Source organism: Delphinapterus leucas, chromosome 8 (genome assembly GCF_059928025.1).
Source record: "Delphinapterus leucas isolate spDelLeu-1000000601 "Yukka" chromosome 8, BTC_Dleu_Yukka2, whole genome shotgun sequence".
NCBI lineage: Eukaryota > Metazoa > Chordata > Mammalia > Artiodactyla > Monodontidae > Delphinapterus > Delphinapterus leucas.
This window is the reverse complement of record NC_143136.1, coordinates 4565562-4584748: the sequence shown is the minus strand read 5'-3', so window position 1 is coordinate 4584748 and position 19187 is coordinate 4565562. Positions and strand designations below refer to the sequence as shown.

Genomic DNA, 19187 nt, shown 5'->3' with positions numbered 1-19187 from the left:
CGCACTATGTTACAGAAGATTTCTCTATCGTTACCTTTCACAATTAATTTGGCTTTCAGTTATGTCCATTTATTATTTGGATCTATTTAGAATTTTAGAGGGGTTATTATTGTTTTGCTTTTTTGAGCATGCTCTTATCTTCCTGAAATTCCTTCTTATTTTATATTTGCTCCTTTCTTGTTTTTAGTAGTCACTTTGTTCAGGGAAATTATTTTAGATGCAACACATCTTCAAATATACCAGTGAGTTTTTTTTTCCAAGTTCACGTTTTTCCTCAAAATTCTGAAAAGCAGTAAAAAAAATATGGATTCCCAGTTCCATCCTGGGGGTGAGGAAGAAGCAAGAAACTAGTAGTTTAGGAAAGTCTTCAAGTGATTCTGATAATATCCAGGTTTGAGGAAAAACTAACTGCTCTAGAAAAAGGTTTGGTAACCTATAGCACACGAGTCAAACCTGGCCCACTGCTTATTTTCGTAAGTAAAGTTTTATTGGAATGCAGCCATGCCCATTCATTTACATGCTGTCTATGGTGGCTTACACACTACAACGGCCACACTGAATAGTTGGGACAGGGACCATGTGGCCTGCAAAGCCTAAAATGATGATGATAAAGAAAAAGAAGAGGGACTGTTTCCTTAATTTCTCTTTCTGATCTTTCGTTGTTAGTGTATAGGAATGCAAGAGATTTCTGTGCATTAATTTTGTATCCTGCAACTTTTAACAAATTCATTGATTAGCTCTAGTAGTTTTCTGGTGGCATCTTTAGGATTATCTATGTATAGTATCATGTCATCTGCAAACAGTGACAGTTTTACTTCTTCTTTTCCAAGTATTCCTTTTATTTCTTCGTCTTCTCTGATTGCCATGGCTAGGACTTCCAAAACTATGTTAAATAATAGTGGTGAGAGTGGACATCCTTGTCTTGTTCCTGACCTTAGAGGAAATGCTTTCAGTTTTTCACCATTGAGAATGATGTTTGCTGGGGGTTTGTCATATATGGCCTTTATTATGTTGACGTAGGTTCCCTCTATGCCCACGTTCTGGAGAGTTTTTATCATAAATGGGTGTTGAATTTTGTCAAAAGCTTTTTCTGTATCTGTTGAGATGATCATATGGTTTTTATTCTTCAGTTTGTTAATATGGTGTATCACATTGATTGATTTGCATATATTGAAGAATCCTTGCATCCCTGGGATAAATCCCACTTGATCATGGTGTATGATGTTTTTAATGTGTTGCTGGACTCTGTTTGCTAGTATTTTGTTGAGGATTTTTGCATCTATGTTCATCAGTGATATTGGTCTGTAATTTTCTTTTTTTGTAGTATCTTTGTCTGGTTTTGGTATCAGGGTGATGGTGGCCTTGTAGAATGAGTTTGGCACTGTTCCTCCCTCTGCAATTTTTTGGAAGAGTTTGAGAAGGATGGGTGTTAGCTCTTCTCTAAATGTTTGATAGAATTCACCTGTGAAGCGATCTGGTCCTGGACTTTTGTTTGCTGGAAGATTTTTAATCAGTCTCAATTTCAGTGCTTGTGATTGGTCTGTTTATATTTTCTATTGCTTCCTAGTTCAGTCTCAGAAGGTTATGCTTTTCTAAGAATTTGTCCATTTCTTCCAGGTTGTCCATTTTATTGGCACATAGTTGCTTGTAGTAATCTCTCATGAGCCTTTGTATTTCTGCAGTGTCAGTTGTTACTTCTCCTTTTTCATTTCTAATTCTACTGATTTTTGAGTCTTCTCCCTTTTTTTCTTGATGAGTCTGGCTAATGGTTTATCAATTTTGTTTATCTTCTCAAAGAACCAGCTTTTATTGATCTTTGCTATTGTTTTCTTTGTTTCTGTTTATTTCTGCTCTGATCTTTATGATTTCTTTTCTTCTACTAACTTTGGGTTTTGTTTGTTCTTCTTTCTCTAGTTCCTTTAGGTGTAAGGTTAGATTGTTTATTTGAGATTTTTCTTGTTTCTTGAAGTAGGATTGTATTGCTATAAACTTCCCTCTTAGAACTGCTTTTGCTGCATCCCATAGGTTTTGTATTGTTGTGTTTTTGTTGTCATTTGTCTCTAGGTATTTTTGATTTCCTCTTTGATTTCTTCAGTGATCTCTTGGTTATTTAGTAATGTATTGTTTAGTCTCCATGTGTTTGTGTTTTTTACATTTTTTCCCCTGTAATTTATTTCTAATCTCATAGCGTTGTGTTGGAAAAGATGCTAGATACAATTTCAATTTCCTAAGGCTTGATTTATGACCTATGGTCAACTAATCTATGACAAAGGAGGCAAGAATATACAATGGAGAAAACACAGTCTCTTCAACAAGTGGTGCTGGGAAAATTGGACAGCTGCATGTCAAAGAATGAAATTAGAGCACTCCCTAACACCATACACAAAAATAAACTCAAAATGGATTAAAGACCTAAATGTAAGACGAGACACTATAAAACTCTTAGAGGAAAACATAGGAAGAACAATCTTTGACATGATTCACAGCAAGATCTTTTTTGACCCACCTCCTAAAGTAATGGAAATAAAAACAAAAATATACAAATGGGACCTAATGAAACTTAAAAGCTTTTGCACAGCAAAGGAAACTATAAACAAGACAAAAAGACAACCCTCAGAATGGGAGAAAATATTTGCTAACGAATCAATGGACAAAGGATTAATCTCCAAAATATATAAACAGCTCATGCAGCTGAATATTAAAAAAACAAACAACCCACCCAATCAAAAAAGGGGTAGAAGACCTAAATAGACTTTTCTCCAAAGAAGACATACAGATGGCCAAGAAGCACATGAAAAGCTGCTCAACATCACTGATTATTAGAGAAATGCAAATCAAAACTACAATGAGGTATCACCTCACACCTGTTAGAATGGGCATCATCGGAAATCTACAAACAACAAATGCTGGAGAGGGTGTGGAGAAAAGGGAACCCTCTTGCACTGTTGGTGGGAATGTGACCATTGTTTTGGTTTGTGACTTCTCTACTTGAATCCACAATTGAGATGCTGTCAGAATACAGCATCCACTTAATGACATAAAGCCAGGGGAAAAAAAATGAAAAGAAAATCACACATATAATACTTGATAAAAATATGTATTAGAATGTGTAACAAACTAAGCAAACTGTCTAAGTTTAGTATAATGAGAACGTGAGAATGTACAACTCTTGATAGGGAAAAACCCCTAAAATGACTTTGAAAGTGGACCTAGAATGAGAATTACAGAATCATTTTAAAGAACAATGTTAAAAGCCAGTGATCTAAATTGACTCAAGATGTAAGTGCTCAAAGCCATGACTTTATATTATCTACTTTGTGTCAAAATAAAGAGATAAGAAATCCCTTTATTTAATCATTTAAAGAAGTATCCAATTCTCATATTTTTCAGGAAATGTCTTACATTCCTAGTGTTATGAAATAGAAGTTTATAACTAACACAGAGATTTTTATCTGATCTCTCCAATGACTACCCTGAAGTCCATTGTTTTCGTGAAGATGTTCAAATGCATCTCTGCTACAAATGACCCAAATTTCTTTGTCTCTGATGAACGTGTAAAATTGTCTTGAAGTCTTGCTTTAATATTATGATTTTTTATCAGTGAATCATATGAAATCCCCCCACTACTTTGTTCTTATGGTAAATCATAGCATATTTTTTTCATAGATTCACACATACAAACTATATTTTAGCTGGGCCTTTTCCCCTTTGAATCCCTAAAAGTGAATTAATGAGTAGGCAACTCTGACTGGTGTCCTGGCAAAGCTCTACCCAAAGTGTTTAGCCAACTTCATAACACGTCCATGGTCTACGAGTGAAACAGAAGTCTCCCAGCGCTCATCAGATTTTTTGTAATTGGCATGGCACTCTGTCCCACACCTTCCTTCTCTACATTTCTTTACTGATGTTACATCCATCTTTTGAGACAGAAGTAAGGACCTGATTATCCCATTGAACAGATGGGGACTGAGGTCCATCACTTAATGACTCTCCCAAGCCATCCTATGTGAATGAAGAAGCTGGCAATAAGGTTTCTGGATTCCTCCGGGTCTGTGTTTCTCCTATTACACCACGCTGGGCTGTTAATATGTGTGTATTCATGCGTGTTGCTTGAGATAGACTTTCTCTGACAAAAATACATTTGGGGTCATTTGTAGCTTCTTTCGCTAGTTGCTTTTGAATTTAAAGGTTATAATATATTTAGATTCTTATGTTAATGAGTAGCTTTTCCTTTGGGCTACAACATCTTTTTCCTGTTTAGCAACTTTGTTCATACGGCATTCAAATTTGTTAACTCACCACATAGACAGCAACTCATTGAAAAATAAATTACGAATATTAAAGGGAAATAGAGAACACAATAATATACTATATACGGAAATACATCAGCTGTAGAATAATGCATCTTAATGAAGGCTTCCCATGTGAATAAACCATTATATTTACAAGCTTTCCACAGTTAATGACCCAGAACTGGTTAACGAAACCTAAGTTTATAGCAAGGTCCTCTGTCAGCAAAAATATACATATTAATAATTGATGTTGCTGTAAAAATAGGACATAAGATGATGACTCCTGGGTTTGTGGAGAAATAGGACTCTATGGTCCATTAACTTAAAATGCTTATCTAATGTTTGATGGACTTTGCCTTTAAAAATCCTTGGTCAAATTAGTAAGATAAAATGGACATTTGTCCAAATGACAATCTGTTCAATTTATCAGTCACAAATCCCCTTGCAAATAAGTGATTTAATGCTGGCAACTTCCTGGAGGAGCTCATGGTCTTAGGGGTATTGTAGTCACTTAAGGCGAGGATGGAGCAGTGAGGGGAAGGGAGAGGGTCTATTCCAACAAATGACCGCCGTGGTCAGTGCAGAGATTAATCAGCTCCATGCAGCCCCCGGTTGGTCATCATTAGGGAGCACTCAGAGCCGCCCCATCAGCCCATGGGCTCGTGCCGTGCGCTTCCTGCGCTAATTTTACACGTGGAATGCCTCATGCTGTGGAGTAAACTGCTCTTCGGTTGGTCCATTTTAAGATCGTGTGCATGCGTGTGCATGTGCGTGTGCGTGGACGTTCCCTAGTTTATAAAAATAAGCTCTTTTGTTTCACCATTTCATTTCACAGTAATATATCTATACTTGTATATCTGTGTTTATATAAACACATCTACTCAGAAAGAAGAACCCAGCAAGAAGTGAAAAAAAGTTGTGGGGAGAGTCAGGGCCGATGGTTTTCTTTTTTTTTTTTAATTTTTAAAAATTTATTTATTTATTCATTTAATTTTTGGCTGTGTTGGGTCTTCATTGCTGCAGGCGGGCTTCTTCTAGTTGCGGCGAGCGGGGGCTATTCTTCGTTGCGGTGCACGGGCTTCTCATTGCGGTGTCTTCTCTTGTTGTGGAGCGTAGGCTCTAGGCCCGTGGGCTTCAGTAGTTGCAGCATGTGGGCTCAGTAGTTGTGGCTCGTCGGCTCTAGAGTGCAGGCTCAGTAGTTGTGGTGCACGGGCTTAGTTGCCCCATGGCATGTGGGATCTTCCCGGACCAGGGATCAAACCCACGTCCCCTGCATTGGCAGGAGGATTCTTAACCACTGCACCACCAGGGAAGCCCGCTGATGGTTTTCTTTTGCCCTCTGCTCATACTACAGTTACGGTAAATCTTTATTTTAGGATGCCACAACTTCAAGTGGGTGCAAAACAATTAAAAACAGAGCAATTTCTAGCCCATTAAATCTACTTTCTGGAAACTTGTAGTAGTTTTAAGATTTGCTTAATTAAGAGCTGGAATAGAACTGTATAGTTGAGCCTGTAATTGATTAGCGGTGGGAGCTAAATTTGCTACTTTTGTGTCCTACATTCTTTAAAAATGTTTTAAAATAAACACTTCCATGGCACTTAAAGTTTGCGAGACACTATTTTAACTGGTTTACAAATATTAACTAATTTATTCCTCATAATAAGTAGCCTTATGTATGAGTACCATTACTATCTTCATTTTATATATGCAGAAACTGAGGCACAGAGAGGTCAAAGAACTTGTCCAGGGTCACACAGCCAGGAAGTGGTAGACTGGGGCTTTGACCCGAAGCATGTACCTCCAGAATCTCTGCTCTTACCCTGTATGCCTTCTTGTATCTTTTCACTGATAGTTTTCTTCTGGCTTAAAATAGTTTGTCTGAAAATGGTTTTTTATGGGTACTATAGATCATTCTTTTCAAAAATATACATTTGTAATTTTAATGGACATTGCTGAGCTGCCTTGCAAAGAGGTTGCAGGATTGCTTTACTCTTCCCCCCAACAGTGTATGACAGAGCCTTTCTTGCCACACCTTGCCAACATTGTGACCTTAACCATTTTGATCTTGGCCAACTTAAATAGATTTAAAATGACAATTTAATAAGCATTTTAAAATCATGAGTGACGTGAGCATTTAAACCCACGATTATAAGCCATTTCAAAAAATAACAGTGAACACTTACCTAGTGCTCACAGGGTGCAGTGTGTCAGACACTATTTTAAATGCTTTACAGATACCAATTTCTTTAATACTTAACACACATCTTTGCCTGGGTGCTAGCACTATCTCCATTTTGCATATGTGGAAATCGAGGCACCAGGAAGCCAAGACACCACCCCAGTTCACCCTGCAAGTAAATGGTGGAACCAGAATCTGAACCCAGGCAGGCTGGCTCCAGAGTTCCTGGCCTTAACCATTCTACTATGCTGCGGTAAAGGACTTTGTAATGGGCCCTAATCTGAGATAAATAAGGGCAAATGTCCTGCCCTAGAGTAGGGATAAAAGAATCCTGGGATCAGGTGACTAAAGGAAGAGAATTGTTTTGCTCATTGAGTTTCTGATGACCTGGGGACCCAGAGCAAGAATAAAGCAGAATAAGAATAACAATAAATACTTCCCAGAAATAAACCCATGTACACATGGTCAGTTAATCCATGACAAAGGAGGCACAAACATACAATGGAGAAAAGACAGTCTCTTCAACAAATGGTGGTGGGAAAACTGGACAGCTACATGCAAAAAAGTGAAACTGGACCCCTATCTCACACCATATACAAGAATAAATTAGGGACTTCCCTGGTGGTGCAGTGGTTAAGAATCTGCCTGCTAATGCAGGGGACATGGGTTCGATCCCTGGTCCAGGAAGATCCCACATGCCACAGAGCAACTAAACCTGTGTGCCACAATTACTGAAGCGGGCACACCTAGAGCCCGTGCTCCACAACAAGAGAAGCCACCGCAGTGAGAAGCCCACGCACTGCAATGAAGAGCAGCCCCCACTTGCCGCAACTAGAGACAGCCTGTGCATAGCAACGAAGAACCAACACAGCCAAAAAGATAAAAAAATTAAAAAAAAAATAGTTAAAAAAAAGAATAAATTAAAAATGTATTAAAGACTTTAATGTAAGGCCTGAAACCATAAAACTCCTAGAAGAAAACATAAGGCAGTAACCTCTTTGACATCAATCTGAATATTATTTTGGACTTCTCTCTGCAGGCAAGGGCAACAAAAGCAAAAATAAACAAATGGGACTACATGCTTTTGCACAGCAAAGGAAACTATCAACAGAACTAAAAGGCCACCTACTGAATGGGAGAAAATACTTGCAACTTATGTATCTGATAAAGGGTTAATATTCAAAATATATAAAGAACTTACACAATTTAATGTCAAAAAACAAACAGCCCAATTAAAAAATGAGCAGATGACATAAACAGGCCTTTTTCCAAAGAAGACATACAGACGGCCAACAGAGACACATGAAAAGATGCTCAACATCACTAATCGTCAGGGAAATGAAAATCAAAACCACAATGAGACACCACCTCACACCTGTCAGACTGGCGATTATCAAAAAGCCAAAAAAAAAAAAAATAACAAGTGTTGGTGAGGATATGGAGAAAAGGGAACACTTTTACACTGCTGGAATGTAAACTGGTACAGCCACTATGGAAAACAGTGTGTAGATTCCTCAAAAAATTAAAAATAGAACTACCATACAATCCAGCAATCCCACTTCTGGGTATTTATCTGGAAAAAACAAAAACACTCACTTGAAAAGATACATGTTCACTGAAGCATTATTTATGATAGCTGACATATGGAAGCAACCTAAGTGTCCATCCATAGATGAATGAATAAAGAAGATGAATAAATGAATATATATATAATACACCACACACACACACACACACACACACACACACACACACACACACTGGAATATTATTCAGCCATAAAAAAGAATGAAATCTTGCCATTTGTGGCAACATGGATGGGCCTGGAGGGTGTTATGCTAAGTGAAATAAGTCAGACAGAGAAACACAAATACCGTATGATTTCACTTATATGTGGAATCTAAAAATCAATACACATGGACATCAAACCAAAACCGAAACAGACTCATTGTTACAGAGAACAAAGTGGTTGCCAGAGGGGAGAGGGGGACTGGGCGGGGGAGGGGGGGTGGATGCCAGGAGAAGTAGGTGAAAGGGATTAAGAGAAACACACTTCCAGTTATAAAATAAATAAGTCACAGGAGTGAAACGCACAGCTTAGGGGATGTAGTCAATAATATTGTAATAACTTTGTGGGGTGACCATTTCAAAATGTACATAAACGTCATATCACTATGATATATACCTGAAACTAATATGATCCTGCATGACAATTATACTTCAATAAAAAATGCTTACAATCAAACTAAAGGTTCCCAGTTAGCTAGACTGTAAGATCTCATTTAACAGAAAAGAAAATGGTGAGTTTTCTTTTTTTCCCAAAGCATCTTGAGGTGGACTTTTGAATCACAGAAATTATTCAGGGTGTCCTCCTCGGGCTCTGATTCCCTTGCTCAACCTAAGAGCCTTTCATGCATGCCTGTATCAGGATCACTGCTTTTCCTGGTTTGCAAACATTTTCCTGGTGCAACACACACAGTGTACGTGGTGGACAGTACCCGCTGCCCTAGGGATCTCCGAATTCTCCCTCTGCAGCTGGGTAAGGCTCGGACCCTGCTGGGCTGTTCCAATGGCACTGCTTTTCCAGATTGTACTTTTAATAGACTAATTTCAGGTTCATAAATCTAAGTGAGACAGGCTGGGACCTGGGACCCTTTGCTGCATTGCTTGCACCTGGACAAACGTCTCCTCCAGCAACAAAAAGCAAAGAAAGGGACTATAAGGGACTAAAAATAACTGCGTGCATGCACAGTTGGGGCAAATCATGAACAACCAGATACATAAAGACCAAAAACCCAACTGCCACTTCTGAGGAGCCGGGAGCAAAAGCAGGGTGTCGCGAGCAAAAGCAGGGTACTGTGCATGCCCCCAGCACACTACCACCAGAGGGGTGGGCAGAACACCTAAGCTAGACCTCCAGTCCAACCCCTGGACACACCCCTACCCTTACCTCCTACAAGGAACCAGCTCGCCTGCACTCAGGGAGTGAGCAAGGGCACCGCTACTTGTGTTTGCCCCCTCCAGCTGCAGCAGGGGCCCCAATAACGCCTAGCCTGAATTTCTTTGGGCCTCTTATCAATTTCTATTGATTAAGGAGGCTAAGAATCCTGGTCGGTAACACGAGCAGCAAGTAACAAGGGCCAAGTTAGTTTATATTTTGAAATCAGTGGCACGCATGTGTTAGGCAACAACTTATTTTGAAATATTTTGTTTTGTTACATAGAAAGGTTGTGATGTATCGTGATAGTTTTCCTTTGTACAAAATCATTCAGTTATCGGGATAACGTAATGTAATTTTCCAAGACGGTGAACAATCAGACACCATTCCTTGAAGGCAACCCGTCTAAGCTCTAGGCCGGGTCTGGAAGCCCTTCTGACAGCACTGTGAAGTAGGCGGCACTATCCTGCTCTTACAGAAGGAGAAACTGAGGCTCAGGGGGAGGGGGAGTGAGTGGCTCAAAGTGTCCCCCCCCGACCCACGTGGTAGAGGGGCCGCCCCAGACACCTGCCTCTCCATCCACCTGGCAGGCCAACCCTTCAAAGGCCAAGGGGAGACGCGCACTCATTTCTAAGATGCTGCCGTCCCCAGACACTTAGGGAAACAGCTTTTTTTTGTATTTAAAAAGTAAAATAAAACCAAAGCAAAGCAAAACAAAACCCCATAAATCATGGCAAATCTGTTTTTTAATACATTTATTTCTATAAACAACCAAAGGTCATTTGGTGTCAAATATAATGAATAATGCACAGGACCAAGCCGGACGCCATGGTTTGGGGCTGAAATCAAAGTGTGATCATAAAGACGGTTTCATTTTGATTCTTCGCTCATTTTGGCTTTGACAGCAGTTCCCAAAGAGAAGCCCCTGAGGGCCCCGGACCAAGGGGAGCCTCAGGAGAGAGCTGCCTTTCGGGAGCATTCATTGGGTGCCCAAGCTCCTACCTGGGGTTATTTGTTAATAAGAAATGAGTCTAATTTATTGACCGAAAAATAATCAATAATGTAGCCTGTTTCATGTTAGAATTTGAAAGTGAGCAGGGTGTTATGGTGTTTTGAGGATTTAGCTGATGCATTTCAAAGTGACAGTTCTTCGTGTTTAATAAGTGTCCCCTAGTGTTCTTTATTATAATGTAAACATTGATAGCTTCAGGGTAACATAAAATACACCATGGTCGTGGCTGTAGGACACATTATTTCAAAGGGACCCACAGAATGAAATGTATTACATTCATTAAGTGTCCTCCTTCATCCACTCCATTGGCTCTGCCAATTAAAATAACTGCACATGAATTTTTAGAGTGCTATGTATTTTCCTTTGTATATTTTAGAATATAAATATTTAAAATGGCAATATCAAAAAATAATTTATATGACAATGGTAAAGGCAACATTTAGTCAGGAACTGAGGACATAATTATGTCGTTTGCTCTAATTCTCATTTCAGTTACTAAATACTCACCCCTGGAAACAGGCCAAGCTTCCCACAAAGATACAAATACTGTTTTGATCAGAGAAGTCAGTGGTTTATACACTGATATGATGTAACAAAGTAAAATTATGGAAAAATGAAACTTTAAAATGAGTAGACACTATCTTAATTAGTGATATAGTGGAAAATGTATTTAATTGAAAACATTCCCAGGATTTGGGGTAATGGATTTTTATGGTTATCAGCCAGCAAACAGAAGATACCATTCTTTTAAAAACTGAATGCATATATTTCTCAATGGTGTAAAATTTCATAGAACATGTAATACCAAGAGAAGACATGCTTGGAAAAAAGCAAACTGGAGAAAGTCACATTTAATACAAAACAGACAAGCTGTCCTCTTTACTATCCAAACTCTGTACTGCTGAAAAATTAAAACAGACTTCCTTTATTTGAGTTGAGCATATACAAATTACAGTAAAAAACATGTTACTCTATCTTTATGTGGTATCAATGTAAGCCATTAAAACTTTAGGTTAAAAAAATAGCATTTGGCCATTCCCTAAGTTTCTGGCCTGTTACGCACCATATTCAGTAAATGTCGGCTGAATTAAATTAAATGGAAGTGGTTGAGTCAAACTGCTGCTTACATAAAGTTTCATGTTAAACTTAGATTATCTTAGATTGAATCTTCTGACCGCAAGTTTAATTTTTAGAGTAGAAAATTGGAGATAACCATTGTTTTTATCATTACATCTCATATTTCTGTGTCTCTAACGGGTAGAACAGAGAAACAATTTTGTATCATAAACTGTCTACCTATGTACATACACCAAACAATTTGGAGATCTGAATAGAAAAAATTGATAATATTCTATGGCTGTTTGCTTTTATTTTTAAATGTGTGCCTTTTTTTTTCCAGTTAATGCAGTAAAATTTAAACATTTTGGAAAATACAATTAAAACAAAAAACTTCCAAAGTTCTGACATGAAAAAAGGAACATGATATAAACTTTCTTTCCTTTGTATGTGCATGTATGTGTGTATCTATTTAGTTGAAATCCTATTATATGTACAATTCCAAATCCTGTATTTTCACTCTGAGCATTTTCACATCAAAAATGAGTTATAAACATATTTTTTTAATGGTGGTCTATCACTACTTTAAGGTAGGTCCACCATAAATCATTTAACGCCATCCCTACTCTAGAACACTAGGATTGTGTATTTCCAATTTTTCATTATTTAAAACAACACTGTAGGAAATGTCTATGCACATAAGCATTTATTTCTGATGATTTCCTTAAGCTAGAACTAGAACTCAGGTGGAAGGATATATTTTAATGATTGTGTTGCCTCTTTCAGAAAAGCTGAATCAATTTAACTCACCGTGTATGAGAATAAGCATCTCATCACACTCCTGTCAATAATTATAACTTGATCTTACATTTAGGTCTTTAATCCATTTTGAGTTTATGTTTGTGTATGGTGTTAGGGAGTGTTCTAATTTCATGCTTTTTCATGTAGCTGTCCAGTTTTCCCAGCACCACTTATTGAAGAGACTGTCTTTTCTCCATTGTATATTCTTGCCTCCTTTGTCATAGATTAATTGAACCAAGGTGCATGGGTTTATTTCTTGGCTTTCTATACTGTTCCATTGATCTATGTGTCTGTTTTTGTGTGAGGACCATATTGTTTTGATTACTGTAGCTTTGTAGTATAGTCTGAAGTCAGGGTGTCTGATTCCTCCAGCTCTGTTTTTCTTTCTCAAGATTGCTTTGGCTCTTTGAGGTCTTTTGTGTTTCCATATAAATTCAAAAAATTCTTGTTCTAGTTCTGTGAAAAATGCCATTGGTAATTTGATAGGGATTGCACTGAATCTATAGATTGCCTTGGGTAGTGTGGTTATTTTAACGATATTGATTTTTCCAATATAACTTGAAAAAACTTTTTCCCCCCAATAAGACAGATACAAATTGCCTTCTATCATCAGTTCTAACATACATATTTTTCATGGTTTAACATACCTGAAATGTTAAATATACAGGGATGGCTGTATATTATGATCAGGGATATGTTTTGGTTTATTTGCTCAAACATTTTCTTTCATTTTCAATCATGATGTATCTTATAATGAACAACATCTTAGATTGAATGAAATACAGTATCTCATTTAATTTTTAACTTGTATGTTTTGGCCATTAGTGAATAGTGATGATTCCTATAGAACCATCTCAATATACATTTCCATGTTCAGTGAACTAAACACAATTTTTAAATTGTGGTGAAAACCACATAACATAAAATTTATCATCTTAGCCATTTGTAAGTATACCATTCAGTAGTGTTGAGTATATTCACATTGTCGTACAACAGATCTGGAGAACTTTTTTTTTTTCAAACTGAAACTTTATACCCATTGAACTACTCTTCATTGCCCCTCCCTGAGCTCCTGGCAACCTCCTACTTCCTGTCTCTATGAGTTTGACAACTTTAGATGCCTCATAAAGATGGAATCATACAGCATGTGTCTTCTTGTGACTGGCTTGTCTCACTTAGCATAATGTCCTCAAAGTTCATCCATGCTGTAGCATGTGTCAAGATTTCCCTCTTTTTATGGCTGAATAATATTGCACCCAGCACAGTTCTGAAATCATAAAGATCCTTAAAAACTGACAGGGACTCACCCATTTGATTCTCATGGCACCTCAACAACCAAGAAATAAAAGGTGGGCTGGGATCCTAGGGGTTTTCAATTCCAAAAATTAATGTTGACTTATTTTTGAAACTCAAAGATCAAAAATAAATCAAGAATGCAGGTGGTGAAATCAGGGTATTTCTTGAATCATATATGCCACTCTGATATGAGTCACCATGTTTTTTAAGATAATAAAGCCTGGACGTCACAATTGAGGTTCCGCACAGAGGTGCAGTGAGCGTACGCCCCTTCACCAGGGAAAGATGCTCTTCCAGGTGTCTGCACCACGGAGGTGAATCCCTTCCTCAAACAAAATAATTCTTGTTTTCCATTCTGTGCTGACAACAGAGGTGAAGCACAGAGGCTGAAGTGCACGTGGAGCAGTCAGGATGCGGAGCCAGAGGAGGCTTAGAACAGGCCATTATAAGCTTGTTCGCTTAGAACAGGCCATTATAAAAGTGATGCAAGAGGGCTTCCCTGGTGGCACAGTGGTTGAGAGTCTGCCTGCCGATGCAGGGGATGCGGGTTCGTGCCCTGGTCCGGGAAGATCCCACATGCCGCGGAGCGGCTGGGCCCGTGAGCCATGGCTGCTGAGCCTGCGCGTCTGGAGCCTGTGCTCCACAACGGGAGAGGCCACAGCAGTGAGAGGCCCACATACCACAAAAAAAAAAAAAAAAAAAGTGATGCAAGAGCAAAGAGTGAGTTCTGGGATCAACCAAAAACGTGACTATTTAAATTTTCTTTTCTGAGGTCTTAGGATTTAAAGTAAATTAGAAGATCTTATCAGTGATATTACTGTAAATAGAAAAAATAGCATTTGGTCCCACATTCAGGGTATTGCTCTATAACTTTCATCACTTTTGTCTTAAAAAACACGGGGTGGACCCTATGACTTGCTGATAACCATCAGAATAGGACAAGGGTGATGCATATCATTTGTGTAGGATTGTAAGCAGCTCCCCGCCCCCCAGCTCTGATGAAGCAAGTTGCCTCATGGAAAGCCCACTTGGCAAGGGGCTGGGGGCTACCTCCAGCTAACAACTGGCAAAAAAACGGAGGCGTTCAGTCTGGCAGCCCATCAGGAACTGAATCCAGCCCACAACCACACAACCGTGGAAGCAGATCCTTCCCCAGCTGAGCCTCAGGATGAGACCCCATCCTCAGCCAACACCTTGACTGCAGCCTGTGAGCCTCTGGGCAGAAGACTCAGTCAAGCCCAGACTCCTGACCCACAGAAACCGAGGTAACAGACGTGTGTTGTTGCAGCTGCTAAGTTTGTGGCCGTAGCTAAGTAATATACCCTTTCAACTCTGATTCAGTAATCACCATGGAGATCACCCAAAAGAAGGCGGCTGTATCAGGGCAAACCCGTTCTCAGGACCACGAATACTAACATATATTAACAAAGTGTAGGGCACGGCTGATATCGGTGGGCAGCTCACAGCTTGTCCCACCTTTGGAGCAGCCCGTGTATTCCAGCAGATGTGTAAACAGACAAGACCCTGCTGTCTCTGGATCACCTGGGGCAGGCTTCTAGATAATACAGGCGATTCCATTCTCTTAAGTCACCGGTCATGTATTTTGCTTTCCTTTCTTCTCTCAAAAACTCTCTAAGGAAGACACAAGTCTTACAGATTCTACTGTCTTTAAGAAAACCAGATGCTTATTTGTCTATAAGAAAACTTACCATACCCAGGAATATCATCTCCTCTTCTCTCTCTCTTTCAGTTCTCGTGCGCTGATGGAAACCTCGCCAAAGCTAAAAATAAATAAATGGTTACTTGTTTAATACATAAAAAATAAAGAAAACATGGTCATACTGTTTCTCCCATGTAACCTGCACATCCCAAATGATGTAATGATTATACGGTCAAGGTCGTGCACCTGTGTGTGTTGATGGAGTGTTTTTTCTTTTGTGATCACAAGCAAAATTTTTAAAGAAAGTATGAAACACAGAAGTGGCCTATACCATTGTCTACTCTCCCAGGACCCAATGGTGGACCCTGATGAGGACCATTATCCAGGGCCTCCCTATTGAACAAGGGGTACTAGAGGCAGTTCTATCCACCCAGGGACAAGACAGGACCCACCCTTGTCCCTGGGAGCAACTGGAGGGTCCACTGCTGACCCAGCAACAGCCTCACACCTGTTAGGATGGCTGTTATCAAAAAGACAAGAGATAACAAGTGTCAGCGAGGACGTGGAGAAAAAAGGGAACCTTCCCGTACTGTTGGTGGGAATGTAACTGGGTGCATCCACTATGGAAAACAGTATGCAGGTTCCTCAAAAAATTAAAAATAGAACTACCATATGATCCATAAATTCCACTCCTGGGTGTTTATCTGAAGAAAAGGAAAACACTAATTTGAAAAGATACATGTACCCTCATGTTCACTGCAGTATTATTCACAATAGCCAAGATATGGAAACAACCTAAGTGTCTGTTGATGGATGAATGTATCAAGAAAATGTGATGCACACATACAGTGAAGTATTATTCAGCTACAAAAAGAAGGAAATCCTGCCATTTGCGACAATGTGTATGCATTTTGTGGGCAAAAGGAATAAGTCACAGAGAGAAAGACAAATACTTTATGCTTCACTAACATATGGAATCTAAACATACCAAATGTATAGAAATAGAGAGTAGCTTCGGTGGCTGCCAGGGGCTGGGTGGATGAGGGAAATGGGTGAAGGTGGTCAAAGGACACAAACGTCCAGTTATAAAATGAATAAATTCTGGGGGTATAACGTACAGCATGGTGACTATAGTTAACAATACTGTATTTTATACTTGCAAATTGCTAAGAGAGTTGCCCTCAAATGCTCTCACTACAAGAGACAATGGCAATTATGTGAGGTGATGGATGTGTTAAGTAACCTTACTGTAGCAATCATTTTGAAATACACACATATATCAAATCACGATGTCCTACTCTTAAAGTTACACAACGTTACATGTCAAATATACCTCAGTAAAGCTGGGGAGCAAATAGCCTATAGCTTTTGTTAGTGAGGTTCCTCTACCTGTATTTCTTCAAGAGAAACTTCTAGATTGCAGAAGTGAGGGGCTAAATCTAAGGGTGGCACTTCAGAGTTTAAACAGAAAAATTTCCACTGTAACATGGAGGCATATAACACAGTAACACCCAAGAACTGTACAACTCAAGCTTCGGACTCAGATGCTCATTTAAAACTTTATATCCCATAGAGAACAGACTTCTGGTTGCCAAGGCTTGGGGTCGGGGTGGGGATGGTTTGGGGATGAGCAGACGCAAACTATTATGTATAGAATGGATAAACAGCAAGGTCCTACTGTAGAACACAGGAAACTATATGCAATATCCTGAGATAAGCCATAATGGAAAAGAATATGAAAAAGAATATATATATGTATAACTGAATCACTTTGCTGTACAGCAGAAATTAACACAACATTGTAAATCAACTACACTTCAATAAAATAAATATTAAAAAACCTTATATCCCCACAGAATCTTGAAAGAAAATAGTCTATCTGTCTCTCCCCAGCATCCCCACCACTCCCATTCAAACACAATTAGGGACAAGATTCCTGATCTTCTGGCTCTGTTTTATGTCCTTGTACTTACTTTCTCCCCAGCCTAATTCTAACTTGTGTCACGTTGCCATCTTCTGCATTTCCCCATGAGCAACCTCAGTCACAATTTGAAAAAAGATGGGGTATAACTCGAGGGTGGTCATCTGACAAAGGGAAGGAAACTTCAAGGGCCCCTTCTGAAAGGACCATCTGTGTTCTGGTTATTAGTGGTGGTCACTGGAGCTTCTGCAAACGGCACACGCTTCTGCAAGCTCCCAGGTGTTAACCCGCTCCCCTTCTATAATTACCACATCTGCGTGTAAATGTATTTTAAAAAATTCAGTAAGGACTTATATAGCAACATTCTTTCCAACAGTTATCGGTGATCTTTAAAAATATTTCAGTAAAAGGCCTGCGTTTCACACCTATTTATAACAAAATTAAAAAAAATATAACGAAGCTTGCTTAACAGTTTCCCCAGGGTAAGATGATCAGTCCTTCTGGAATTTAGGCCAGTCCTACTAAAGGTAGGATGTGGGAATTTTGAGTTTCAGAGCTCACCCCCGTCCCTGGTCTGCATCTACAGCTGTGTCAAGACACCTTGCCCCCAAGTCCAAAAGCGCCCCATTCACACCTTCTGGATACACAGTGCAGCAGTCCCCACGTCTGCTACTCTCTCGCCCAGTAACCTGGCTTGCTTTGCTCTGTATTCTTGAAGATAGATTTGCTTCATGAACATGGCTCTTAGGCGCCCTTGCCGTGCCCTCTCGGCGACCTGGATTAGTTTAACAGCCTCTTCTAGGGGGATAGGCTTTACAGGGTATTTCTGCAAAAACATTTAAGATAAATCAATGTTTAAACATGTTCATGACGTCAGCTGATTCCAGAAACATCACATGCTAACTTCTAACACCACCCTGCTGAGAGTTTCCAAACTGCTGATAGAGAGTATGACAGCCATTCGATATGAATCGTTTTTTCCCGTGAATACATATATTTTGATACTATGCCTCATTCACGCCATGGGCCCATACTTAAGGACCCTTAAGCTCTCCTCTACCGTTTTGAACAAAATACTAATTAGCTCCACAAGGTTTTAGGTTGGTAGCAAATTATACGAGGGATGCCAATAAAATGGATTGAAATAAACTTGAAATTGCTGTCACTGTTCATTAACTTAATAGTAGAAATGTACAAATTCAAAACATATCTACTATGAGAATTTGAAATGTGAAATATAGATGAAGTCAAATGCTGACTTTAATATCAATTACAGGATGATCTAGTGAATATGACTAATATTAGAATCACTTTAGGGGTATTTATTTAACTTTATCATATATTAACACATATATGTGGAATCTAGAAAAATGGTATAGATGAACAAACTGGCAGAGCAGAAATAGAGACACAGACACAGAACAAATGTATGGATACCAAGGGGGAAAAGGTGGGGTGGGAGGAATTGGGAAATTGGGGTTGACATATATACACTATTGATACTATACATAAAATAGATAACTAATGAGAACATACTGTATAGCACAGGGAACTCTACTTAACGCACTGTGGTGACCTAAACGGGAGGGAAGTCCAAAAGGGAGGGGATAGATGTACCTGCATGGCTGATTCACTTTGCTGTACAGTAGAGGCTAACACAACATTGTAAAGCAACTATACTCCAATAAGAATTAATTAATAAAAAAACCTTTATATGGGAAATGTGTGCCAGTACCTGCACACTTGCACTTTAAACCATCTGAACGTGATAGTTACTATCAAGACTGAGAAAATCAGGCTCATGCAATAGGATATTGTTTTTGGAGATCTCAAGTGGGGTATGTTTAGGCAAGGTCCGGCGAGGCGCGGTGCTGTCTTCTGAGGAGAGGGACAAGAGCAAGGCTGCTGGGGGCGTCCTGGGTCCTGCATGAGCTCAGGCGTTGTTCCTGGAAGGAGGGATCAGCTGTGGACCTGGCCTGGCTTCACCCAAGCCTCCTGCGTGGATAGAGGCAGAAGGGAGAGGCCTTTC

General features: G+C 39.3%; 1 protein-coding gene across 1 annotated transcript in view; it reads right to left on the bottom strand.

The window, feature by feature from the left end:
* Positions 1–19187, bottom strand: part of DRC11 (dynein regulatory complex subunit 11) — a 169403-nt gene that overhangs the window by 134213 nt on the left and 16003 nt on the right. Inside the window, exons 4-5 of the mRNA XM_022568051.3 lie at positions 17793–17984; positions 15287–15358 (exon numbers count right to left, since the gene is read on the bottom strand). Coding sequence (XP_022423759.1) covers positions 15287–15358; positions 17793–17984 — 264 coding nt within the window. The remainder of the gene's footprint in view (positions 1–15286; positions 15359–17792; positions 17985–19187) is intronic.